Here is a 27862-nt window from a genome sequence, read left to right as displayed (position 1 = left end):
TTTCTGAAAAAGATTGCCAAGAAAACTGCAGGGACTTGTCCAAGCAGCTCCAGACACAAGTGAACAGAAGGGAGAAAAGTAGGCAAGACAGTTTTTTTAATTGTTCTATTCTCTATTGAATGGCAATGAGTAAATGCTGTCTTTGCAACTATCTATTTACTTCTAATTTACCAGAAGACAGGGAATAATTGGCATCATATTTTACTACTACAGGGTTTTTTTTTCATTCAGGCAGAACACACCCACATCTATTTATATAGTGCCATCTGTATACAAGGGGACTTTATAAAACACAAAATGATAGATGCCCAAGAAATTTACAATCTAAAATGTACGTCTTCATCATTCATTCTTTTGGTTACCATTATCAACAAATTAATGTTGAAGAAGCAATGACAAGTAGAAATGTTTGGTTAACTTCAAGCAAACTTAACAAAATATAATTCTAAAAGACCTTGTTTAGGTAAAACAGAAACAAACTAGACTGAACACATGTAAAACAAATATCAATCATTTCAAAATATTTTAACAATCAATTGATAGGTAGATTTTTTTTCCTTTTCTTAAAATTATTCAATATGTAAGGTTTCAAACAGATTTGCTAGTGCCACCTAAAATCAAAGTATATCACCTTTCATAGAAGTACCTCCTAATTCAGTACAACTAGTAGCCGGACAAATTTAAAAACATATAATCATCACCATCATCCTTTGCAAGAGTCAAAGACAAGTAAAACACAAATTTAAACACTGTATTTACAATTCCAAAATATAATAGCATTATACAAAAAACAGGGCATGTGAGTAAAATAAAAACAAAATCCCTCAAATAATAATTGAATCAATACAACAATCATGTTTAAAAGAGAAATACAGCTCAACTTTCCAACAACAAATTAAACCATGGTAGCATGAAATCATCTTCCCTTCGAGCCAAGAAAGAAATAATTCAAAGGCTGGGGACTCAAAGAAACCATAGTTCACCTTTATCTTTAAACTGAATTAAAGTTTGAGCAAATTACAATTTCTCTCTCAAAAGCACATTCAGAAACAATTGTTTCAGATATGTCTGTGGGGCACATATGGACAGCTAAAAACAGGAAGGAATTTGATGAGCATAAACAGAGGGAAGCCACCTGTAAATCCCTTCTGTGTTTTATTACTTACTGTAAATATAGTTTTCCATAGATATAATGTGGAGTGCTTTGTATGTTTTTATTGTTGTAATCACCTTAAAGGTAGGACACTCATTTCACTAATACCAAGGAGACTCAGATTCCAGTTCCCACCTGAGTGGAGGATTTTTTTCCCATTCAACCTGTGCCCCCCTCCCCCAAGGAAGTTGCTAAAGACAGAGAGACAGAATTTTATTTCAGCCATTGACCAATAAAAGTACAATCAATAAATGAACAACACAAAACTATCCCATAACAAAAATTATTAGCAACCATTAGCAAAGCTTACACATAATTTTTATTTTTAATTTGAATGCAAAGAAATAAATTCATCTTAACAGATAGTGCCCCAGAAATTTAAATAAAAGAGATGTAATCAACTTGTGACAAATGTCCCTGTAGAATTGGTAATACAGAAGAACACAGGTTGTAGGGTTGCCATGGGGAAACATTGGAGGAGGGAGTTCCATCTACACTACCTTGAAGTTTTTGGAGGAAAATAGTGTATAAATCTAACAAATGGACAAATAAATAAGTCAATAAAGTGGGATAGGTGGTTATATAAATGGAATACATACATACATACATACATTTCTAGTACTTCCATGCAGGGCTTCATTTATTAGCTGAACAGAATGGCCTCTAGGCTGCCCACACAAATTCCTATACAGAATATGTTGCAGGCAAGAAGAAGATTGGGGCTCCTATTTCAGTGCCCCCAAAATGACCTACTAGTACAAGTGGTCTTTGTTTAGTTTTGTATTCATTAAAACTGTTGGTTTTATGACTCCACAAAGATTGAATACTGGAAGTCAAGAAACAAGGAAAACTCAGTAAAAATAGTTCATGGAAGACTCTAAGGCAGGGCTGTCAAACCTGCGGGCTGCGGGCCAGATGTGTCACATGTTGGCCATGGCCACGCCCAGATAAGCAGGGAGGGAAGTCCCAATATGTCACATGACATCGCCATGACACCATAAGTTAGACAGCCCTGCTCTAGGGATAAACCATTTTGCCACTGAGCTGAAAGACCAAACACTTTGTCTTTCCTTATAAAGAAACAGAATGGAAGGCCAAGTAAATCAATCCCTACCACATCTAAAGAGCCAACTACTTTAATTTAAGGAGTGTAGAGCATAGTCTCTGGCAAACACAGCCGCATCAATGGTCACAGCCAACTGAGTTAAGCATTTTTTCTTTGCCTAATGTCAGGGCCCACCCAGGGAGTGTCACCAGAGAGTCTCATTTTGTCAATGACTAATCCATCAATCAGGTCTTTATTATGACCATAGACCAGCAAAAATAGCTTTTCAAAAGTAAGCTTATCATATCTTATGAAAAAGTACATAGCTAGTCCTTGACATACGACCACAATGGAGCACAAAATTTCAGTTGCTAAGTGAGACATTTGTTAAATGGGTTTTACTCCTTTTTATAGGACATCTCTTGCCACAGTTGTTGAGTGTAACACTTAATCATGTTAAGTCAACACAGTTGTTAAGTGAATCTGGCTTTCCCATTGACTTTGCTTATCAGAAGGTCCCAAAAGGGGATGTCTGCAGAGATTCTCAGTCAACCTGGTCATAACTGTCTCAAAGGTGCTTATTCAAAAGGCAAGTGAACTTTTTTCCTTGAGGAAGAAGAACAAAATGTTTTGTTTCTTCCTCAAGGGAAAAAAAGTCCAGTTGCCTTTTGAATAAGTACTTTTGAGTCACAAAAGGGGATCACATGACACACACACCCCAACATTGCAACCATCATAAATATGAGTCACTTGCCAAATGTCCAAATTTTGATCATGTCACCAAGGGGGAGCTGCAATGGTCCTAAGTGTGAACAATTGTCATAAGTCACTTTTTTCAGTGCTGTTGTAACTTGGAACCATTGTAAGTAAAGGACCTTGCCATGCCACAGAAGGCTGGGGAAGATCACCAGTTACTTTAACTGGCTGTTAAGACTATATTTCCCAAAACTTTGAAGAATCACCCATAGTATCTATTGAGCTTCAACCAGACTTGATGATACAATTTGGCTCCTGGGCCTGGTGAACGCCTCGTTGGGTGAGGGGTCTCTACCGGCCGCCTTGAAAGAGGCGGTGGTGAGGCCCTTGCTCAAGAAGCCTTCCCTGGACCCAATGGACCTAGTCAATTATCGTCCAGTCTCCAACCTTCCTTTTTTAGCGAAGGTTGTAGAGAGTGTGGTGGTACAGCAGTTCCCTCGTCACCTGGAGGAAAATGATTATCTAGACCCGTGCCAGTCCGGCTTCCGACCCGGGCACAGCACGGAGACGGCCTTGGTCGCATTGGTGGATGATCTCTGGAGGGCCAGAGATAGGGGTTGTTCCTCTATCCTGGTCCTATTAGATCTCTCGGCGGCGTTCGATACCATCGACCATGGTATCCTGTTGCACCGGCTAGAGGGGTTGGGAGTCAGGGGCACCGTTTTACGGTGGTTTGGCTCCTACCTCTCTGATCGGACGCAACGTGTGTTGGCAGGGGAGCAGAGTTCGACCCGGAGGTCACTCACATGTGGAGTGCCACAGGGATCGGTGCTCTCGCCTCTCCTGTTCAACACATATATGAAACCGCTGGGCGAGATCATCCGTGGTTTTGGGGTGGGATATCATCTGTATGCTGATGATACTCAGCTATACATTTCCACCCCGAACCACCCCAATGAGGCCGTCGAAATGATGTCCCGGTGTCTGGAGGCCGTACGGGTCTGGATGGATGGCAACCGACTAAAACTCAACCCTTCCAAGACGGAGTGGCTGTGGCTTCCGGCCTCCCGGTTCAATGAGGTGCTTCCATCTCTGGCCATTGGGGGCGTCCAACTAGCCCCCATGGAACAGGTGCGCAATCTGGGCGTCCTCCTAGATGCCCGGCTGTCCATGGATGACCATGTGACAGCTGTGGCGAGGGGGGCGTTCCATCAGGTTCGCCTGATGCGCCAATTGCGCCCCTTATTGGACCGGGATGCCCTACGCACAGTCACCCATGCGCTAGTGACGTCTCGCCTGGATTACTGCAATGCTCTCTACATGGGGCTTCCCTTGAGATGCACTCGGAGACTACAGTTGGTCCAGAATGCGGCCGCGCGGGTGATTATGGGGAGGACTAGATACTCCCCTGTAACACCTCTCCTGCGCGAGCTGCACTGGCTTCCTGTGGTCTACCGAGTGCGTTTCAAGGTTTTGATTATGATCTTTAAAGCGCTTCATGGCACAGGGCCTAGTTACATGCAGGATCGCATCCTGCCCCACACATCCCTACGACCAATTCGCTCACACAGAGAGGGACTTCTCCGGGTGCCGTCCGCCAAACAGTGCCGGGGGGCGACACCCAGGAGCAGAGCCTTCTCTGTGATGGGCCCAGCCCTGTGGAATGACCTCCCCCGTGACATCAGGATTACTTCCGATCTCCGCTCCTTCCGTGTTCAGCTGAAGACCCACCTCTTTCAATTATCTGGCCTGGCTCAATCGTAATTTTTCTTATTCCTCCTAACTGTTTTTAAATTGTACTTTAAACGTTAAATTTTAATTGTATATTGGGTTCTTACAATTGGGGTATTTTAATGCTGGTTTTTTAACTATCTATATGGTGTAAATTGTTACCTCCTCCGAGTCCGTGTCCGTGTATGCGTATGTATGTTTTGTATGTATGCCTATGTGTTTTTGTATATTCTCTATGTTTTATATGCCCCATTGTACGCCGCCCCGAGTCCTACTTGGAAAGGGAGCGGCTAATAAATTCAAACTTATTATTATTATTATTATTAAGAGCAAAGTTCAGCACAGTTTATTTTCCTATCAGGAAGTGCTGGCTGCTATAAACAAAAACTGGATCAGCCGGTGGCTATTTTCAGTACAACATTCCACTCTCTAAGAGGAAAGATTTGTCACTTCTCAAATCCGAAATAAACCATTTTGCATCATGACTCCACCAATCATTACATTAGTCGCTAATCATATTCCAGCCAAGTTTTAAAATAGATAATAACTTCTAATCACGGTTTCAAAAGTCAGACAGTGTTTGTTTATTCAAAACTTGATATATTTCATGTATTGGAACTGTAATCCTATTCCAATACATTGGATAGAGTTACATTTCACATAGTTCTTGATTCTGCATGTAAAAGGTTGAGCCAATACAAAGTTTCCATCTTTAATAATCCCCACATTAAATTCTCATGTTTCACTTGAACCTGATTAGCAACGGCAGAGAAGAATCAAGTTTTAAGTTCCAACTCATTTCTCAAATATTGTGTAATGAAGAAGTGAATAAAAATACTTTCCCAGACATTTCAATCCAATTAAATTGTTGTAAAGCTTTCTAAAGAAATGCATTTTAGTATGAGACATTGAAGCATCAGGCTGTTGGTCTCTAGGCTTAAAGGAATGATCAACTCTGTTTAAGTCTACTCAGCATAGGCCCTATTCATTGAAAGAGGAAAAGTTAATTATGAATTAGACCTCATTTTTTTTGCTTATAGAAAATTATGTGCAACAGATGTAGTTTACATCCAATATACTGAATCTACTTTCTCTACCAAGAGAAAGAAAGTTTGTTCTCTACAGTCAAGTGTAGCTTTCTTGTAGTTCATGCAGATATTATTTCTGTAATTTCATACTAACTTGAGCCTAAGGCAATGGTTCTCAACCTGTGGGTCGGGACCCCTTTGGGGGTCGAACGACCCTTTCACAGGGGTTGCCTAAGACCATCGGACAACACATATTTTAGATGGTCTTAGGAACCGAGACACCAATTTTATCATTGGGGGTCACCACAACATGAGGAACTGTATTAAAGGGTCGCGGCATTGGGAAGGTTGAGAACCACTGGTCTAAGGCAACTTGGTCTCCCTATCCATGTTTTTAAGGGTTTTTATTCCCCTTGAGCTATTTATACAAAAATCAGAGCCTCATGAAAGTATCACTAGCAAGTGGCTTCCGAGATTAAGATGATGGGACAATTAGATTGTACAATTTGCCAAAAGCAATATGAAGCTACCTTCCAATAAGCAGCAGCTCTTTTGCTATGACGGAAGAATTAGTCTTCAGCTACTGGAAACTTTAAAACATATGTTCAAATATATTTTGTATTTATTTCCTTAGAACCCTGACTAAGTATCTATAATTTCACTTTAGATTATCTTTTTTTAAAAGTTCTCAATTATCCCAAAGCATTTTAATTTAAATTTATAATTTCTTAAATACGATTTTCCCCATCCTCAATGTACTATTTTGTATAAACCAGGAGACCATGAGATCTAGTCCTCGCTTAGGCACAGAGCCAGTTGGGTGACCTTAGGCCAATCATTTCACTAGCCCTAGGCAGGAGGCAGTGGCACTTTTGAATAGTGGATTTCTAACAAACACAACATACATGAACACTTTAAAACCAGGAATACAAATACGCAGACACAAACAGAGCAATGTGGCATATGCAACGCACTGTAGCAAGATATGTCCAGACCAAAACAACCACTAACTAGGGGTCCTCAAACTTTTTAAACAGAGGGTCAACTCAAGGTCCCTCAGATTGTTGGGGGGTCAGACTGGCTGGGTGGGTGTGACTAGGTGATCATATGACTGGTTGGGCATGGCCAATTTAGCAGTCCATTAAACAATATACACAAATTAAACTTTAATTTGTTTTGCTCCTGGGGGTGTTTTATTTACTTTTGTTTGCATGTTGCTCTTTTGGTTGACTTTTCTTTTTATTAGATTGTTTTTTAAGTTGTTTAGGAGAGTAGTGGTCCATTTCAGGAAACTCTCTTTTCCTTCCCCCGACTTTTCCTCTGTCTCTCTCTGTCCCCGGGGAGAGAGGGGGGAGGGACCCCTGAACTGGTGCTGGGTGGTGGAAATCTGATGTCTGGAGGCCAACCAGTGGCATGCCGAAGACCAGCTGGCCGGGGGGGGGGCAGGGCAAACCTGCAGTCTCCCCAAAAGTAACACATCTCTTTCGATTGAAAGTAGTCCGGCTGGTGGGTGGGCAAGCGGGTGGCCCTCCTCCTCCAATCCAGTCCTCCTGCAGCACTCTGCCAGCTGCATGGAGGCTCCAGGAGGCCTCTGCATAACCCATTTTTGGCCTCCCCAGCCTCCAGAAGCCTTCTGCCAGCCAAAAACAAGCCCGATTTTGGCCTCCCTGTCTCTAGTAGCACTCTACCTTACCTTCCAGTTCCAGCCCACAGGCTTGCAAAGGTAAATCCTGCATTCGGCTGAAGGGTGAGGGCCAGTGGGTGGATGGGGCAGCCTTGTAATCCCATGCAGGCCACATTAATGGCCCATGGGCTGTCGTTTGAAGACCCTTGCACTACACAAATGCATGGCACAATAAAGAACAAACTCATAAGGACAAGATTCATCAGTTCATCTGCATCTTAAAGACAAAGCTCATTCTTTTGAAGACAGAAAAGTTCAAATTCTGGACAGAAAGAACCACTGGTTTGAAAGAAGAGTCAAAGAGGTCATCTATATTAAAATTGGAGGAGGGATAAGATATCACCTATCTCCTGTTTACAATGCAGTCGTTTCAGCAGTCCCAAGAACCCATTTACACTCTGATTCAGGTGACCCTGAGAATACTGATAAACCCCCAAGTGGCCTCAACAATTCTCAGAGAACTAACCCTCAGAATGCTAATGATCTGATGACTGCAAAGAATATAAATCCTTTCATTCCCCACCAGTCAGTTAGAAGCTTCATGGATGAGAAGCAAAACCTTTTCAAAGAAAAAAACTAAGAAATTCCAGTTGCCTTTTGGAAAAAGCACCTTTGGGATATCGATGATCTGGATGATTGACAATCTCCACAGACACTTTAGAATAACTTTGCCAAGAAAACTGGATGACTTTCCAGGAATCAGACATGACTGAACCAAAGGGGAAAAAACTCTACTCAATTAATTGTGCAAGCCCAACTATTAACTCATACATTAAATTTCCATGGCGATGAATACAATGTCTTTGTCATGAGAGCTCTCATAGCATGCCTGACAAAGATCATCAAACAACAACAAAAAGAATGTGGAAGGGATTTAATGTTTATAGAATTCCTAAGAAAGAATGTTGAGGAGTACCCAAGTGAAGCATCAGCTGGGATCAATTATTCTAAGGATTCCATTACCAGGACAGACTTTTCCAATCATCTGTGTTTGAATCCCTGCAGCTTCCTCTTACCTCTTCTACCTTTGGACAGCTCTCTTTGATACAGCAGAAGGGCGAGCAGGATTGTGGATGACATGACTGAGCATATTATGTCTTTTACTTTCTGAAGGAACTTTGGTGGGAGGAACAATTCCTAAACAATTGGGTGACTGTTGCGGTTGCTCTACAAAAAATCCATCATCAGAACCACAGACTATTTGATGACAGACCCTTGACTGCTATAAAAAAAATGGCAAGGCTTATAATGGCGCATATATGAAATGTAAGCCCTGATATAACAAATAGTGCATTGAGACAGGGCATCATGGTGGTATATAGCTTTGCCTCTGCTAAACTACACACACTGCATAAGAGACTCTATGACACCCTAGCGAAAGTTACATTACGGGACCAAACCTTTAAGTAAATCCATAGGAAACTTCTTTCCCTCTCCAGCTGCATGCCTTTCCATAGGGAGTTATCAGTGCCATCTGATCAAATCAATCAAATGTCATCCCACTCATGCCACCTAGCTGATTGAAAGGTTCTGGAAATTTTATTTTTTGTTTGTGTGTGCTATGTTGGTTGGTTGTAATCTAGGGCATATAGGGGCTGTCCAAAGTACTCACTGATTTTGCTGTCAATCAGAATTTACTCATTGCCAGTCATGGACAGTAAGGTGAGAGTGAAACTAACTATGTCATCTATGAACCCCCCTATAATGGAGAGAAAGCTGTCTACAGATAGATCTCTATATATAATCACACAAAGCTGCTCTTATAAAACATTTCATCTATTTGGTGTTTGATAAGAGTACATAATGTTTATCGGAACGATGCTGAATCTTGGTTTCATGCAATTCTTATCTCGCCATTTGAGGCCATATTTATACCTCATGCCCATAAGACATACAGCATATGATTAAGCATATATGAAAAAGAAAAAATGAAAAGAGAAATTAATTTTTTTAAAAAAATCATTGCAAAGAAATTTTAGTGCTATTCACTTATCACTTTTTTAGCCTCCCATGCTAACACTTAATGTCATTTGTGTGATTTTGATTAAGCATATTGCGTGAGCCCAGCTATTGCACTGAGCAATTAGTAATTGCTCAGTGCAATGAGTCAAGTTAGTGTCACAATGCCCGAGACCTCAACCCGATTAAAACGAGAGCTCTGCAACCCAATCGTAATTCATTAATCTAGCAATATGCCTCGGAAAAGATAAACCAGAAGCAGATATAGTTACCTATATAGTATTGTAAAACAAGAAAAAATATTCATAAACTAAGCAAGCAGAATGATTTTGTGAAAACGCACCTATCAGAATTCAAAACTTAGCCTAATGTGCAAACATGGAATACTGCAAAGAAGAAAAAATAATTATTTTTTTTAGTTTTGAGCTCCAGCTTTCTCCAGGCAGACAATGGTAGAATCTTCCTTTGGGACATCATTTTAAGAAGAAGTAATCGAGCAACAGATGGCTCTCAGTTTATCATATTTGTTGAAAAATCAGCTTTCTGGCTTTGTGTAACACATGGACTGTCTCTTACTGTCTCTTGTTATAGATAATGAAAGCTATAGATTGTATAACTAAGAAAAAGTGTGAAAAAACGTGACCTATCCTATATATTTGTGCAGACAGAATGCTAATAATTCTTCAATAATTAAGAACTCTTCATCTGTTGGGTACTTACTTAGTTTATTTCTGATATTTTTTTTTGTAACCATTGTTTGTTGACAAAAACTACAAATTTGGTTTCATCCAAATTTCTTGGCTTTTAATAATACTATATTTAAGTGAGTCGCATAATACTATTAATTAATTCAGAAGTATATACATTTGATAATTCTAAGTAGAATGTTTACCATTTTAAAAATATTTTATTTATAATCTACAATCCTGATGTTCAAATATAAAACTCTGTTTTTCTGAGTAAGAGGACACCCAAAATATGAGAAAAAATTCATTAGAACATCAAAAATAATAGGTGTCCACTAAACAGTAATCTATACAGAGGAAAATATCTTTCTAGTTTTTCATAACAAGTTTCATAAAACAAAGACCGATACATTCAGCTTATCAATCAATGAAAAAGCATTTACATAGCCCAGCCCTAGGAAATCAAGCCAAATTGTCAAGTAATTGCCATCACTAGAGCTAGCTTTACAATAAGAATAATTCCAAAAAGTGAATAGCTCTTCTGACTATTGTGAGAAGCAAATATTTCATTTTAGTAGAATTATAAAGATGAATGGATGATCCATTATAGAAATTTGGCATATAGTTGTGACAAGGTCAATAATGGAATCAAAATAAACAATAATACGCTCCACTTTCCACAACAGTTAAGGCTTCAAATCCATCATAAGTTTCAGAGTAATTCCTAATGACGATGTAGTTTTGATTTCAGATTAAAATATAACTCATTTCCATCTCCCCGTCCTGCCTTTGCAAAAGGATTAGATACAGCAGAAAGAAATGACACTAAATACTTCAAAAACAAAAAATGCAGTTAGAGCAGAGATCGGTTTATGAATTTTTTGGTAAAAATGTTTTATGACGTGCAGCAGATTGTGCCAATGGCTCTATGCATGTGGCATTCAGCAGCACCCATAAGTCTTTCCCAAAGAAATGCTCTCTCCCTTCTCTGCCAGATAAACTGACCTAAAATGCAATTAGGATGAATTACATCTAGTAATTTCTTTGCCAAAGAACCTTATTTGCTTCCATTCCAAAGCTCCAACCACAATTTCACTGACAAAAGTATTTGTAGCACAACAGCTGTCTATTGACCTATGCCTACAAAGGCTTTTAAATTACTCCGGGAACTTTTCAGGACATTAAAGTTGCTGATTCAATAGCTTATAAGGAGATAGTTCTATTTATTTAAAGTATTTTTAAATACTTTCAAGGAAAGTGTTTTGAAATTTTAAATTCTAAAAATATTTTAATACACTGAAATATATTAGTTAACATTCAGATAAACATTAGAAGGAAAACAACCCTTTACCTACCATGGTATAGATTTCATTAAACCATTTCCAAGAAAAAAAATCTGCTTTCTAAAATTATGACAGAGCTATCGGATGGTTTTTCCAAATACATAAAAATTCAATCACTTCACTAGCTCACATGGAGAACTAAATGAGGCTCTCAATAATAGAAAGCAAACATCCTATCGGTGTACTTGGGTACAAAATAAAAACCCGAGATTTGATTTACACCCAAACACAACCATCCTGGTTTCAAGGCCAGCACTAAATTTTACAAATAAAAATTAACAAACATTAAAATTACATTAAAGAAATGAAATCAACCAACACTGTTATATATTTATAGGTAAAGTAAAAAAGAACATTTATACAACTATATAATTGTAAGGTGGTTTATCATGCTGTTTATCATGATGGGGAAGATTTGAAATGTGATGTGAAAGCATTTTATTCTTGAAGTCTATATTTACTAATCAGATTTACAACAAAACAGTCCTGTCACTTAACTTTTCTCATTGCCATTCTCAGAATCTGCTCACCACCACTTTCATCAATGAGCCAACCTTATTTAATAAGCAAGTTTTCAACATTCTTAAATGTATCCAAAGATATAGAGAGCTGGAGGTGTGGAAACAATTCCATCCAAGTCTTGAAATGCACACAAGGAGTGGAGTAAAAATCTGAGAGGGAATGAAAAGATGACTCTGTCCCATTAATGCTTCAGCTAATAAATGTGTTGTGACAGGGACCACTGAATTTGGTGGATATTCAATAAATGGTAATAACTATGAGGAACTAGAATTTTTCATGATCTTTAAACTGATAATTACAATATAGACCAATCAATGGCTTGTGTTTATAAATCCGTAACTAGTCAAGTATTTTCTCAATTATTAGTCAAAAGATTTTTAATTGTTATCAATAACAAATAGTGATTCTATAGCCTTTTCCCAATAAGTGATTTATATTATTTTCACAGCATCACCCAAAAAACATGCTGAAGTAAGAGAAAGTATGTTCTCATTACTGTTTTTTGGGCACAACAATGACTGAATTGAAGAATTAGAAGACTTTTGAAGTTGCCGATAGGAAAATACACTGGGCTAGAGGAACTTCTGCCAACCTTTAAAATATTTTTCCCCCTCCTGTCTTTTCTGCAGGGTATTTTCTTGACAGACCAATTGTTTCTTCATCTACTTTCTAACAGGAAGATATTACATTTAAAGAAACATCTTAAAAAGGAACTAATTCTTTACGTAACATGCCAAATTACAAATTTGATAAAAAAGAGAAAATATATTCAAATTTTCTACATAAATCCAAAATGCACTGGTCAAAGTTCTAATAATTTAAGTTGAAAAAATGTGGAGACAGATATTGAAAACCTCTCCAATTTTATCTACTATATACTGGTATTTAGTCTATGGGATATGGTAATTCTAGCACTAGGAAAGATCCTTTATATTGACCTGGGTACTTAATTTTTTTCTTTGATTTCATGGTTTACCATATTTAAAATAAATCTATGAGTCTATAAAATTCTGAATGACTACAAAACAGGAGCAAAGTGCTATATTTTTCTGTATCTCTTTGTTGCCATCTAACAGTCTGCAATTGAGATCTAGCAGCCATTATTAACTTAGTTATTATACATGGAATGCAGTAGCATGTCAGAGTAAGCCAGATTTCTCCAGAGTTATAGCTGCTGTCCATCAAGGTGCCCTAGTATACCTGTCTGGCTTCCCCTACCAATGAGGGCAGTGGAACCAACCATTAAAGCTCTACCATTGATTTATTTCAACATGATACTGGCCGAAAGACAGAAATTCAAGATTTGTTCTTGGCTTCCAATTCCTAGCTTATCTGAGAGACAAGCTGGGATCTCATTTTACATAACACGGTAAATAACCAACAGAAAGAGCTTCGATTTGTTCAACACCTGCTGGCAACAGAAATTAATGCAAGCCTGAATTCTTCAGAATGCTGGTTTATAAATGATGGGGAAGTCATGTGATTTGAAAGCATTTTATATTAGGTTTTGATATTAAAAACAGATGCATTTCTACTATTTATGACAAAAACTCATGCAACTATTTCTCTAATGCCATAAATCTGTCCTCAATATCAGCTTTGTACTTACTTAGCCTTCCTTAAGCAACTGCTCTCACATCATTCCTTGCATTGTTAGAAAGTGTGAAACTCAACTAATGTTTGAGATCCAATAACATGTGTAGATCCAAAACAAGAGACCACTCCAATAAGAAAAGTCAGAGGCTGATTTAGCAATACTTGTCAGCAAGTTATGAATTTAATTATTATTTGAAACTAAAATTCAATTAATAATCACATAGGGAGATGCCAGTACTAAGTGGAAAAGGAACCAAAGAATTTCATGCATGGTTGCAAAGCTATCATTATCTGAATAAACCATGAAAGTTGATATACTAAGTAGTATTAGTAATAGATATACTAAGCCTTAAACCAAGCTAATAACCTACAATGAGCAAACGTACACATTGCTCCAATCAAATAACCACATCAATATGTGAGGTCAGTAATAAGTAGATAGAGAGTAATTGGCTTTCTGATATCTTAAAATGTTCTTAGAACCTATTGCAACTTACAAAGATATAGTAAAAATGAACTGGCTCGTGTCCATTCTTGAATTAAAAGGCTACAGTTCATTGTCATTCTCTTAGATCTATATACCACATGCACAATCATTGTAATTAACTTTGTAAAAGTAGATAGGATGAACCACACAATATTTTGGTGCATCTCAAAAGAAGCAATTCCTGAAAAAAACTGGATGCTTTTTGTCACCAGAATTACCACCTTGTTTATTTATCAGATTTACCTGTCACCATCTTGCAGTTCAGGTGACTCTGAGCATTGATCATGAGGTTATCCAACCTGAGTTTTAGCTATCAAATTTAGGAATCTCTCAAGGTTGCCTTCTGCAATGAGGTATTCTTCTCCCACCACAGAACAGATAAACTCACTGTTACCATGTTTAGATCCCAGATAAACTTTTTCAGATACTTTTCCCATAAAACAGCTATCTTAAAAAAGGATAAAAATATGTATTTAATTAAACTTTGTTATTTGCAGTAAGTTATTATCGGGAAATATTTATATGTAAAAATAATGCACCACATGAAAACACAAGTGATTAGCATTCTTGGGGGGGGGGGGGGTGTTAGAAATTACCCGTACTTTAAACTCTAGTTCAGTATCAGACTTTTTTTAACATTATGTTATTAAGTACCTGCTCATAAGCTTTGTCAAACAACAGGGCATTTATATTTGAAAAGCTTGCCAGCTTAGGCACCGAAACCTAAAAATTCAACAATAAATCTTTGCTCAGAGAAGCATTTCTCCAAGCTTTCTTTTTGCTACATAATAATGAGCACACAAATGTCATATGTTCTGTACAATAAAGCTGTTGAAGAAATTGCAATGGTTACCAAATTAAAGTCAAGGAAGATACAAGAAATGTACTACATAACAAAACTAAGCATAATTTCTAGAAAGATATGATAGTGCATAAAATTATGTTGATGTTCATATATCATTTTGTTAGTAGGCAGCTATTTCTTCAGTTTAAATCTTTTTCAACATCACCCATCAAATTTACCCAAGTCTAAGAATTATTTGTGCAAAAGTTTGCCAATGCATCTACATAAGGCTAAGTTTGCCAATGCATCTACAAAAAAATTGCTAATACAAGGCCTATGGTAAGCATGTTGCTATGGGCTGCATATTTATTACATTCACACTTTACAACCTGAATGAATAGAAACAATTATAATCTGTGCAACAGAACTTAATTATTGGTGGCTAATTCATGATCCTGGAAAATACACTCTGAAAATTATTTTATCACTATATTATGCAGCATCTCTATTGTAGCCTTAGCTATTCAGTATCTAGAAAACAACTGTAACTGATATATGATTTTTTTTTTAAAAAGTTACCTTATTACAGTAGAGCATCCAAAGTTCATAAAGCCTCTCCCTGGATGCCATCCTACACACTCTCTTATTTGGTTGGGAAGTATCCTCTAATCAGGATCCAAACATTCTCCGTTTCAGTTTAAACTATTGGCTTCAGTTCATGGACTCAACCAAAGGAACAGAATCAGTCTCTGATGCCACTGCACAGTTTAAATAATAAAGTGTGACAATTTGCCGTTTCCTTTTCATTAATGGCACTTTGGAAAATCTGTCCTCTTCCAAATAAAATTAAGTTTGTTGATGGATACAGAATATGCAAAAAAATAAAGGAAAATTCTTCCACTTTATATTATAAAAACCATGATTCCAAGAGACTCCAAGGAATGTTCTTGTGGCTTGATTAAATGTCAGTATAATCCCATTTAATTTTAGGTCTTCAGCATCTTTCCAATTGTGATATCCTGGGATACTTAGTAGTTGTTAGCAATAACAGAAGATGTCTTTTTAATTCTCCAATAAGGCAAACAACATGATGGGACACCTGCCAAAAAAAAGAAGACTGTCAATAAAAAAAATGCCTGCGTTTGGAAACATAAGCCCAATTTCAATCACCCAAATTGCTATCCTAATTATATGAGTGTTGACTTGCTTTATTTCTTTAAGGAAAGATGCAAATCAAAGACACCTTGCAACAATCTTTATTCCCCACGGAAGGCTCAGTACTTTTACACCGTGTGTCTAATAATGCTTTCCTTTTAATGCTGAATACTAAACTTCAAAGAAAGGGTCTCCCCTTCAAGCTTCAAACATTGATAAACAAAATGAGATGGTCAACTGATTAAAAACAGGACACCCTCCTGCTGTAGGCACAAGTGTAATTCCTTACACTCTTCCAAAAGTAAATAATCGGAAAGCCAATCTAGCGTTCCGGTTTCCAATGTTTACCCTCCGGATTTTTCCCCCCTCTTACTAAAAATGCTTCCTCTCGACCCAATCCACCCTCGCCACCGCTTTTTTCATTTGCCCTGGTAAGTTTTACTCCGGGCTCGGCGATGGTTTTCCTCTCCTTCGTGCTCCCTTCTCGCTCCGAGCCCCCGGCTCCTCCCCGCCCAGGCGAGCCCCACCGCCAACCCTGCGGTGCAGCATCAAGAGCCGTATTCCCTCCTTCCCGGTTCCTCGACGCTCCCAGCCTCCGGGACCCATTTCCGTGTCTTGCCTCCCGGTCCCCATCACTCCGGACAGCCTCTTCGGGGAGCCCCCGAAGTAACTTACCGGGGACCCCGGGAGGAGATTCCCCGGAGAGGGGCTTCGCCTGCCACGGACCGATTCAGCCCCGACGGAGGAGTCGGCTGCTGCGGCTGCTGGCAAATAGGAAGCCACATCGCCCGCTTCGCCGCCCCGCCCACATTCCAGCGCTGCCTTGGCTGCCCCGCCCGCTTCTCTCCTCGCCACACCCGCCCGCTCCCTTTGCGGGCGCAGGAAGATGGTGTCATCAGAAGCGCCGGTAGCCATCTTCCTTCCTGGCATTTGTGTTTCGCTATTTCTCCCACCCCAGCCCTTCAGTCTTCTCAGGAACTTTTTCTTGCTGCAGGGGCGTTCGTCTTCTAGCCTTCCTATTTTCCCAGAATGGAAGACGAGAGGACCTGAATGAGCACGGAGGGAGGTGCAAGGAGGAGCAGCGCCATACGGACGCCGCCCTATTCACATTTGCTTAGTTTATTCAGCGCTGAGTGGCATAGCTGGGAGTGAACCTTCTGGCTGAAGTGGTGTCCTACAGCTGATCAGCCACAAAGCAGGGAAACATTTTTTTCCAATAAGTATTTTGTGTAGTGGGACAGTTGGTTAGACATACAGACATAGAGATACAGTTAATTATAGGTGCTTGTTTTATTTTTTAGTATCCCGCCTTTATTATTTTACACATTACTCAAAGATTATCTTATAATTATGCAGAATGGAGAGATCCTACTTAAATACTAGCAAGCTCTCCTCTTTGCACTACACTGTACCAAATGATTAAGGAATGCCTTGCAGATTTGGCCACCTTATTGTTTTATACCTCCAGATAATGTTTAATCTAAGTAAATACATCGAGATGTTTTAGTTGCTTTTCCAAGCAATGCTGTCGCTTTAACCTTAGATGAATCCCATAAAAATTAATGATACTGCACCTCTGTTTATACATCAGATTTGAATTCAAATCCAAAACAATGACAAATCTATGCAATGTACTGAACTACCATAACCACTTTATAGGAATTGTCTCTACTTATAGGAGTCGCCACTACACTTCTCAACTTACGTCATGTTACAAAAAAATGTTAACATGGGGGGAAACTCAAGAATGTGTGTTTCTTCTATTTTCAGTTACCATTTATTGCCCTTGCCAAGTGGAGATAAGCTACCTACACAAGGTAGTTCTTGGTGGCTCAGTGTGACAATACATAATAGCTAACTAGCTTTTATTACTTCTAAAACTATAGTTTCTAAAAGCCTTTACTCTGAAAACAATATAAACTCTGTAATGTAATTATTATTTGATATTATTTTATTACTTTGTCATGGATGCACTTGGCACACAAGATGGATTTGTGCAAAAGGCCTTCTGGCCATGACTGTTACCTATTTTCCAGCAGGAGCTGTGAGTTCATATAGACCCCCTCCCCAACTGCATACCATACAATTGTGGGAAGCTGTCCCCTCAGAAGAATGAAATATATTGGGGAATATTAAAATGGCAGGATAGAATATTTCCTCTAAAGGAGAAATGGAAAAATGTTTTAAGGGATGCAGAAACCAGCCCTAGTTTCCCTGCCCTCAAGCAGAAACTGAGGAGGCCAGCTTTTAGAAATGCAGATTTGGTAATCTGTTCAGAAAAACTGGGTCAGACAGGAAACTCCAAATAAGCAATTAGGCAAGCCAAAAAGGTTGAGAGGATTAGCTCAGACAGGCCCCTAGAATTTAGACAAGCACCTAGAATTTGCATTTCCCGTTTTGCCAATAGAGCCAGCCATGATCCCATAGGAACTGATAACAACCAATAGAATATTAAAGGACAGGAACAGGAAGCTCAAATACAAAGCCCAAAGGTATAAAGACCCATCCACTCTCAACTCCATTTTGTCAGCTGCACCAGAACCAAAAACCCTGGTGGTTCTGTTCATCAATAAATAGACCTTCTTTCCAATCAGTCTCTATATTGTTTCCAGGGTCTTTCTCCCAACTGGGAACTGAACCAGATGGATTTTTCTTCGAACACTGATGACACCAAGTACAATGCCAGTGAATGATCTCTCCCAGTAGTTTCAAATAGCTATTATATAGAAGGGAAGAGAGACTTGAGTCCTGAGGCAGCCCCACAAAGGGGCTATAGGAAGTACCCCTCTCCTAGAAAAATGATATATCCTGGGAAATATTGAAAAGGCAGAATGTTATATTTCCCTGGATAAGAAATGGAGAAACATGTTTTTAGGCAGAAAACAGACTTAATAGCCCCCACCTTTGCCAATGGGCCATTAAAAGCCTGAGCTAGTCGAGTCTACATAACAAAGGTAGCCGCCTACAGAAACTCACCACAAGGCACCTGGGAAAATTACATCAGCCAGCAAGGCAGCCAAACTTGGGCGCAAAGCAGAGCCTAAAGAGTTGCCCCTGCATGGTCCCATGGGAGACTGATAGCCAATCAGAATACAAGATCAAAGGCCAGTGAGGGCATAAACCAGGAAAATTTCAGCATCTCAGTCTCTTTTCTTCTTCACCCAACATCTGGAAGCATATGATCCCCCTTTTCTGTTCAGGAGCTCAAGCCATGTGGTCCTGTCCACCATGAAACCATCTTTCCAAGCAGCCTCCATGTTTCCAATGTCTTTTTCCCCACTTGGAACTGACCCCAGAAGGACATTTCTTCCAACATGGGCTAAGGCTGGATCTCTTCTTCCCCATTAGCACTGATCAATATCAATCAGGAAAAAAGGGGGAGAACCACAGCAAAACAGTGGGAACCCACTCCCACTCCTCAGAGCTGATCAGCAAACTACCAGGTCAAAAGCTGCTGGGAGATCCACAGGTGCCAGGTTGGATACGCCACCCCATCCCAAGACCTCCAAAGGTCATCCACAAGGGCAACCAATGCAGTATCTGTATTGTAGCTTGGCCTGAATCCTAACTGAAAAGAATCCAGATAAATAACCTCATCCAAGGTCCTCTATAGTGGAAGCCCACCTCCTTCTCTGCAACCTTTCTTAAAAAGGGAAGGTTGGAGATTGGACAAAAGTTATCTAAAACCAAAGCGTCCAAGGATGGCCGCCTGAGGTGAACCACCACCTCTTTCAAGGCTTGCAGAAGGGCATGAGTCCAAACTCCAAATGGCAGAAATCTCAGCAGTAGAGCCTTAGTCAAAATTGACCAGCTCAAACTCCTGCCAGATAACCAAGCTAGGATATGACTCGGCCATTTCAACTAGAACTGCCTAGCCAAAGTCCATGCCAAACAAAGACGAGACTTTGTCCAACAAATGCCTAGCATATTTCTTACCATTGTTGACATCGTTGTTGACTTTAGCCAGAACATTTGATGATTTATATAGCCTAGAGGGCTTCCTGTAAGATATCTGTTCCAAAGTTGAGCTAACTTAAACAATATATGTATCTCTCCCAGAGGCTTTCAAAATTTGGATTTGAGATATCAAGGATTCTTCTATTCTGACTATATTTACTGCTTCATCCAGGGTCAAGTCATGCTATATGAACAATTTCTCTTTCTGGATGGTTGACTATACACTGCTCACAATCCTGTCCTTCATAAACAACCTAAGCAGTTCTCCAAATTCACACATTTGGCATACAATCAACATAATCTCCTTTACTCCTTGAATCCTGCTATTTAAAAAAAATGCCTTTCAAAAATTATATTCTTCCAGGGTCAGAACATGCAGGAAAGGTGTCTATTATTGTTTGTTTATCCGTCTTCTGCATAAACAGGAACAGATTATAAATCACTTCTGCCTCTTTGCAAGCAAAATGCAAAAAGCCCTGAAGTTTATTTTCTTTTTGTTAGGACCTGCAAGCAGTCAGATTGAATTGAAGTGCTGGAGTCATTTTTGCCCATTATTAGCAGTTTGCTGCTGCAAGCAGGACATCGGAGATTGGAAGTGAGGGCATTTGGAGTACACTCACTTTTGACACAGAGTAGCTTTCATTAGCTTAGCAGCATTCCAAGGCTCTACCTTAGTTCTGAGGTCCCCAGACACTTCAGATGACAAGCAAGTCCTTTTTTAGTCATAGAAGGGAGCCAAGCACACACAACAACCAGTATATGTAAAGCGATTGAAAGTATCTCAGAAAGCACCTTGAAATATGGAAGTGAATCAGACTAATTAGAAATAGCTGTCTAATGGGCATCCACTGGCTTTCAACTCTCCTTAAAAGCACAATACTTTTATTCCACATTGTAGCATCCATCATGTGTAGCACTGCAGAAATGGAAGCCTACGGAGATCTGGAAAGCCACATCTCCATTTCTGGTCTATTGGCTTTCCAAAGACTCTAAATCACTTTAAATTAAAACCAGTCCACTTTATATCACTATTTGATTATACAGCTTTTAGTCTTAAAATGTTGGAATATATTTTTCCTTTTCAGTCTCATGTTGAAACAGTAGGTCATGCTTATTCAACCATGTATGATATGTTAATATGAAATTTGCAGGATATTTCAAGAATGGTGAGATTCGGGAGATCAGCCTACAGAGGGCAAACTAGATATCCTGTGGTTTTTTTGTGCATTAAGCCACCCAGAGTTACTTTATAGCAGAGGTGGCTGGCATAAACATTTAATAAAACTAAATAAATTAAATATAGTATATAAGCATTTCAGCACTGAACACAAAACATGAATTTACTGATGCATGTATGTATACCTACATTATAAAAGAAATTTGTCTCCCTGCAATATCAGAAAAAAATGAAATGGACCAGATTCACAAATCATTGTATCAACCAATTATAAAAAGAAATGTAGTGTTTGACAATTAAATGCGTATTTATGTACCAATAGCCATAAACACATAAGTAGTATCGTTCTTCAGTCTCTTATAGCTGTGCGTAAGTGGCTAACTTACACATCCAAACCCTGATGCTATTAAAATGCGCCATCCAAATTGGGACGCACAACTGTGATGCCATGAATCAGCTTTGGTAGAATAACTGGTAGACTTTCTCTTGTTTGGGTTAATTGAATAGGAACGTATTTGAGTTTAGGTGGCGGATGTGGTATTCTGTAACACATAGAAGAAAGATCCAAGATTCCTTCTTGATTCAACCTCCAGGAATCAAAGACTTCAGCTGAAGGGCATGGATGTGGATGATGTACCATCTTCATGAGTTTGGGCTCCATCACAAGTTTCAATAGATCTTTCTTAAACATTTCCCAGGCATTCTGTCGAAGGAAGATCTGACACAGCTCATCGTCACTGAAAAGTGAAAGCAATATTAAAAACTGAATTACACAATACCAAACACAATCGTTTGCAAAATATAGTAGTTAAAAAGCAGAGCAGTTCCCAAAGTGCTTACAAACAGTACAGTACTATAGAATAACAAAAAAAAATTTTTTTAATACCTACAGAACCAATTCTAGCATTCAATTCTACCCTAGTCCTCAATCCCATGTAGCATCAAAACAAAAACAACCAAATTCGGCACCGTGCCAGCTGCAAAAATCACTGGATCTTGTTTGCCATGTGACCAGGGACAAAAAAAAAGCTCTGCCAACTTCAGGAAATTGCATGTCATAGCCCCAAACGGCAAAGGCAAGGCCCAGAGTTAAAAATGGCCGCCGCTGCAGTAGTGACTGAATCACATGGCTGCAGAGGCCTCTTTTTGGTTGCATTTGGTTTAATTTCTAACATAAGTACCTTTCTGAATAAATTCGTTCTAGTGAAAATTCACTAAATGAACATTCATACCTGGGGTATTACCTGTATTGTTTAGTTGTTCAATAGATAGATTGTCTTTTTCCAGGAGAACAAGGCAGCTTCCCCCAGGGTTCCCCCATCATTTTATCACCACAGCCACAGTCCTGTGTGATAAGAGAGGGCTGAGAGCATGGGACAAGCCCCATCACTCAACGGGTTTCCATAGCTGAGCGTGGACTTGAACCAAGGTCCCTCCAATCTTAGTAGAGCGCTTATCCACTATATCACACTGGTGATAATTCTGTAGAATGATTTCTTTTTCATCCCAAAGAAAAAAGTAAGCCAGCTGCTTGGAGTTCTACACAAAATTTTTAAATTTGAATTCTATTCATACTAAGGAAGCTCTGCAAGACGTTCACCAAATACAGTAAATGATGCATAAACCTAATGGTGTGATCCAGTGGTGCAATTCAACCGGTTCTATCCGGTTTGAGCGAACTGGTAGCAATGGCGGCAGGAGGCTCCACCCACCCGCCCGGACGTCGTCAAGTGCCGTTTTTGCCGCTCAGTGCATGCATGGAAGATCCTGCGCATGTGCGGAGGTGGCTCGTGCGCTCACATTTGCGAACCGGTAGCAAAGGTAAGTTGATTTCACCCCTGTTATAATCCACTGTTGATCATCAGCATTTTCACACAAATTAGGCAAATACCAGCCTCAAACTACACCCACTACACCCACCTGGGATATTTAACTTTTAGTTTGTTCAATTTCATGAGAATAACATCATCAGCCCATGCCTCAATCTTTTCTTTTTTCAGTCGGATTAGCTCAGTTCCATGACTGACCATAACAATGACACGAGTGTCTTCCAGATTTGCCTAAGAAATACAAACAGTGCACCTGTCAGCTTATATCATGGATACAGTGGCCACATGTTCTTTCTTATAAAGAACATTATTTCAGAAAGATATCCTTTTGATTTATTTTTCAAAAACTCACTTGTTCTTTTTATTAATCCATTTTATTTATTAATCCATTTTATATGCCGCACCCTCTCCACCAAGGGACTCGGGGCGGCGTACAATTTACTACATAACAAATAAATAACATGGAGGAGATATACAAAAAGCATTATACAACACATAATAAATAAATAATCAATTAATTAAAAACAGCAAAAAGCGATTAAAAAACAATTAAAACACCCAAAGTCAAACCTAATTTAAAATTTTATCCAGAGGGATTAGAATAGCTATAATTCAGGCCAGGCCGGCTAGTTGGAACAGGTGGGTCTTGAGTTTCGAGCGGAAGGAGCGGAGATCGGTAGTTATCCTAATGTCGGGGGGGAGGTCATTCCAGAGGGCTGGGCCCATCACAGAGAAGGCCCTGCCCCTCGGCGCCGCCCTCTGGCATTGCTTGGTGGACGGCACCCGGAGAAGTCCCTCCCTGTGAGAGCGAATTGGTCGCAGGGATGTATGGGGCAGGATACGATCCCGCAAATAGCTAGGTCCTGTGCCATGGAGCGCTTTAAAGATAGTAATCAAAACCTTGAAACGCACCCGAAAGACTACAGGGAGCCAGTGCAGCTCGCGCAGGAGAGCTGTCACATGGGAGTACCTCGCACTCCCCATCACTGCCCGCGCAGCCGCATTCTGGACCAACTGTAGTCCTCAGGTGCATCTCAAGGGAAGCCCCATGTAAAGAGCATTGCAGTAATCCAGACGAGACGTCACCAGCGCATGAGTGACTGTGCGAAGGGCATCCCGGTTCAATAGGGGGCGCAATTGGCGCACCAGGCGAACCTGGTGGAACGCCCCCCTGGCCACGGCTGTCACATGTTCATCCAGTTGGTTGCCCCCAATGGCCAGCGATGGGGTCAGCTGGTTGAACCGAGAGGCCGGTAGCCACAGCCACTCCGTCTTGGAGGGGTTGAGTTTAAGTCTGTTGTCTCCCATCCAGACCCGTACGGCTTCCAGACACCGGGACATCACGTCAACGGCCTCGTTGGGGTGGTTCGGGGTGGAAATGTACAGCTGAGTATCACCAGCGTACAGATGGTATCCCACCCCAAAACCACGGATGATCTCACCCAGCGGTTTCATATATGTGTTGAACAGGAGAGGCGAGAGGACCGACCCCTGTGGCACCCCACAAGTGAGTGGCCTCAGGGTCGACCGCTGCTCCCCTGCCAACACACATTGCGTCCGGTCGGAGAGGTAGGAGCAGAACCACCGTAAAACGGTGCCCCTTACTCCCAGCCCCTCCAGCTGGCGCAATAGGATACCATGGTCGATGGTATCGAAAGCCGCTGAGAGGTCTAACAGAACCAGGATAGAGGAACAACCCCTATCCTTGGCTCTCCAGAGATCATCAACCAACGCGACCAAGGCCATCTCCGTGCTGTGCCTGGGTCGAAAACCGGACTGGCACGGGTCTAGATAGTCATTTTCCTCCAGGTGGCATGGGAACTGCGTAGCCACCACACTCTCTACAACCTTCGCTAAAAAGGGAAGGTTGGAGACCGGACAATAATTTGCTAGCTCAGTTGGGTCCAGCGAAGGCTTCTTGAGTAAGGGCCTCACAACCGGCTCTTTCAAGGCTGCTGGTAAGAACCCCTCACTCAATGAAGCGTTCACCATTCCCAAGAGCCAGCCTCGTGTGACCTCCCAGGATGCCAGTACAAGCCAGGAGGGACATGGGTCCAATAAACATGTGGTGGCTTGCAGTCGCCCACGCAACCTGTCCAAATCATCGGGGGCAACAGAGTCAAACTCCTCCCAGAATGGTCTCTCAAGACTGGCCTCGGACGTCTCCCCTGGAACACTGAGGGAGATCCATTCCCTCCAGATCTGAGCGATTTTATCCTGCAGATATTCCCCAAATTCCTCTGCCCTGCCCTGCAGAGGGGCTTCCCGCGGCCTCTGTGATAGAAGAGAGCGGGTCACCCGAAACAGGGCGGCAGGGCGGTTATCTGCGGATGCAATGAGAGTGGCACAATATCGGCGTTTGGCCACCCTCAATGCCACAAGGTATGTCCTTAAGTAGGCTCTTACCTGTGTTCGGTCAGATTCGGAACGTGAAGATCTCCATCTGCTCTCTAGGCGTCTCTTATGGCGTTTCATCACCCTCAGCTCCTTGGTAAACCAAGGGGCCAGGGTGGTTCTTTGCCGTAGGAGAGGCCGCAAAGGCGCAACCCGGTCTAGGGCCCCGGCGGCCGCACTATTCCATGCGGCCACCAGGTCCTCCGTCCGGGAGCGGGTCAGGTCGACAGGAAGTGGCCCAAGCTCCATCTGGAACCTTTCTGGTTCCATCAGGCGCCTGGGGCGGAACCATCTCGGACGTTCTGGTTCCGCCTCCCTGCGGTGGGGGGCAGCGCCAGGGAAGTCAAGCCGGAGAAGTGAGTGATCTGACCATGACAGGGGTGTGATGGCTAAATCCCCTATTCCCAAATCACTCACCCACTGGCCAGAGACAAAAACAAGATCCAGAGTGTGACCTCCCTCGTGTGTGGGGCCCTGAATTACTTGAGTCAGGTCCATGGCTGTCATGGAAGCCATGAACTCCCGAACCGCCTCGGATGCTTCTCCCATCGACGGCAAGTTGAAATCCCCCATAACTAACAGTCTGGGGGTCTCAACTGCCATCTCTGCGATCAGCTCGAGGAGTTCGGGCAGGGCCGCTGATGTATAGCGAGGAGCCAAGTATACAATCAGCAGGCCCAACTGTCTCCCTGGGCCCCACCTCACACTCAGAGACTCACACCCGGATGTCTGTGGCACAGTGAGTTCTCTCGGTTCCAGGGAGGTCACACTTGTTCTTTATTTTGGTCATTTAACTTTTAACATACGAAGAGTACCATTTAATGCCGAGTCTGCAGAAATACTTCCTCCTAATAGCATTTCATGCTTTTTAGATATTTTATTAGAACATGTGCTTTTATAATTTTTTTCTTGATTTTCCTCTTAAATCTTCCTTTGTAAAGCAAAGTTATAACATAAGCAATTAAACATTTTTATCCTTATGAAGTTCTCAGATTTCCCCCCTTTTTTAGGTTTGTCCTTTATTTTTTCCAAGATAATATAATTGTAGCCATGGAGCAACTTTTTAATGTTTCCAATGGTCCAATGAAATATTGAGTGGGGAGGATTCCAGTGCTGTATATAGACCATACATATAGCCACTTCCATATAGGTTCAGATTTTTAACAAAATCTAACTTTAAATCTTTAAACTTATTTTTTTTCTTGATATAAGGAAAGATGTGCAATCACTGCCATTGTAATTGCTGAGTAAATACTAGCAGCTTCCTATTCCACTATTCCTATTCGTAGAAAGGTCTTAATTATGATGGGGTACTATCAGTGGTGGGCTTTTGCCGGTTCGCACTGGTTTAGGAGAACCGGTTGGTGAAATTTACCGATCCGGTGAGAGGAGGTTCGACCAGTGGACCCGCAAGTAACTTCCGGAACGCCTCCCCCGGCCCTGTCACTCGCTCGCCCTGGACGTCCCGTTGCAGCTCGCTCGCTCCCCCGCGCATCCGCACTAAACTAGCCCAGCCCGCCGCTCACTGATTGGGTTGAGTTGATCCGTTTAAAAGCGTGGTGCCAACGGCCAACATTCTTATCGTTCCCGAGCAGCTGTCACATTGCTCTTGCTGATCGGTCCTCCCTTCGCTTCGATTATCCTTCCAGCAGCTTGCTGCTTCCTTCAGGTAAGCAACTAAGCACAAGGGGGGGGGGCAGTGGGAGGCTAGCTTCCGCTAGCTCGTGGCTTTTGGGAGGGAAGGCCTTGCCTCGCGAAAGCCACGAGCTGGCGTATGCCATGTGGCCAAAAGCGGGTGGGCGGCGGTGGCAGGCTAGCTTTCGCGAGGGAAGGCCTTCAGGCCTTGCCTTGTGAAAGCCACGAGCTGGCGTATGCTGCATGACCGAAAGGCGTGGTCAGTGATTGCGCCAACGGCAGCTTTCACACGCAATCGAAAGCAGGTGGGCAGCGGCAGCGGGCTAGCTTTCACGAAGAAAGGCCTTCAGGTTTTGCCTCACAAAAGCCGCAAGCTGGCGTACGCCACGCGGCTGAAAGCTGGAGGGCAGCAGGCTAGCTTTCGTGGTTTTTGCGAGGGAAGGCCTTCAGGCCTTGCCTCACGAAAGCTGTGAGCTGGTGTACGCTGCCTGGCCGAAAGGCGCTGGTCGGCGATGGCGCCGGTGGCGGCTTTTGCATGCGGCCGAAAGCGGGTGGGCAGCGGCGGCGGGCTAGCATTCGCGAGGAGGCAGGCCTTCCCTTGTGAAAGCTGCGAGCTGGCGTACGCCACACAGCCGAAAGCTCCCCACCCTCCTCTCTTCAGCCTCGCCTGGCTGGCTAAGCCTGCCAGGCGGCGTGCCTAGTTAACCGACAACCCTTGTCCCTCCAGTCCGGTAAGTTTACCTGTCCTGCTGCCTCATTGCCTGCCTGCTTCCTGCAGCATCCATTGCATCGGAGAGCTGCTGATTCTGCCTGCTGGTAAGTGACCTGTTTTTTTTTTTCTTTTATTCTTTTAATGTTTTTTAAAATAATATTTTATTTATTGTGCATAGAATTTTTTTAGATCCTTTTACTTAAAAGTATTGAGTATAGAATATTTTAAAATGGTTTACTTCAATTGATTGTCTGTGGATTCTTTTTTTAAAATTATCTTAGACTATTTA

At 41.4% G+C, this 27862-nt stretch overlaps 2 protein-coding genes across 10 annotated transcripts in view; both read right to left on the bottom strand.

The window, feature by feature from the left end:
- Nucleotides 1-16671, bottom strand: part of NBEAL1 (neurobeachin like 1) — a 98585-nt gene extending 81914 nt beyond the window's left edge. For 4 of the 5 annotated variants that reach the window (XM_081938654.1, XM_081938656.1, XM_081938652.1 and 1 more), the window contains exons 1-2: nucleotides 16545-16671; nucleotides 15294-15813 (exon numbers count right to left, since the gene is read on the bottom strand). In XM_081938654.1, the coding sequence (XP_081794780.1) occupies nucleotides 15294-15344 (51 nt within the window). In that variant the 5' untranslated portion in view covers nucleotides 15345-15813; nucleotides 16545-16671. Of the gene's footprint in view, nucleotides 1-15293; nucleotides 15814-16242; nucleotides 16346-16544 lie in introns of those variants that run through there. The other variant, XM_081938653.1, reaches the window with a different exon arrangement.
- Nucleotides 16672-21220: 4549 nt separating this feature from the next.
- Nucleotides 21221-27862, bottom strand: part of CNBD2 (cyclic nucleotide binding domain containing 2) — a 44963-nt gene continuing 38321 nt past the window's right edge. For 4 of the 5 annotated variants that reach the window (XM_081938672.1, XM_081938671.1, XM_081938674.1 and 1 more), the window contains 2 exons: nucleotides 22924-23063; nucleotides 21221-21740 (listed from right to left, as the gene is read on the bottom strand). In XM_081938672.1, the coding sequence (XP_081794798.1) occupies nucleotides 21410-21740; nucleotides 22924-23063 (471 nt within the window). In that variant the 3' untranslated portion in view covers nucleotides 21221-21409. Of the gene's footprint in view, nucleotides 21741-22247; nucleotides 22349-22923; nucleotides 23064-27862 lie in introns of all 5 variants that reach the window. The other variant, XR_014174124.1, reaches the window with a different exon arrangement.

Source organism: Natrix helvetica (genome assembly GCF_964273705.1).
Source record: "Natrix helvetica genome assembly, chromosome: 1".
Taxonomy (NCBI): Eukaryota; Metazoa; Chordata; class Lepidosauria; order Squamata; family Natricidae; genus Natrix; species Natrix helvetica.
Note: the sequence above shows the minus strand (reverse complement) of the source record. Positions and strands in the feature narration are given on the sequence as shown.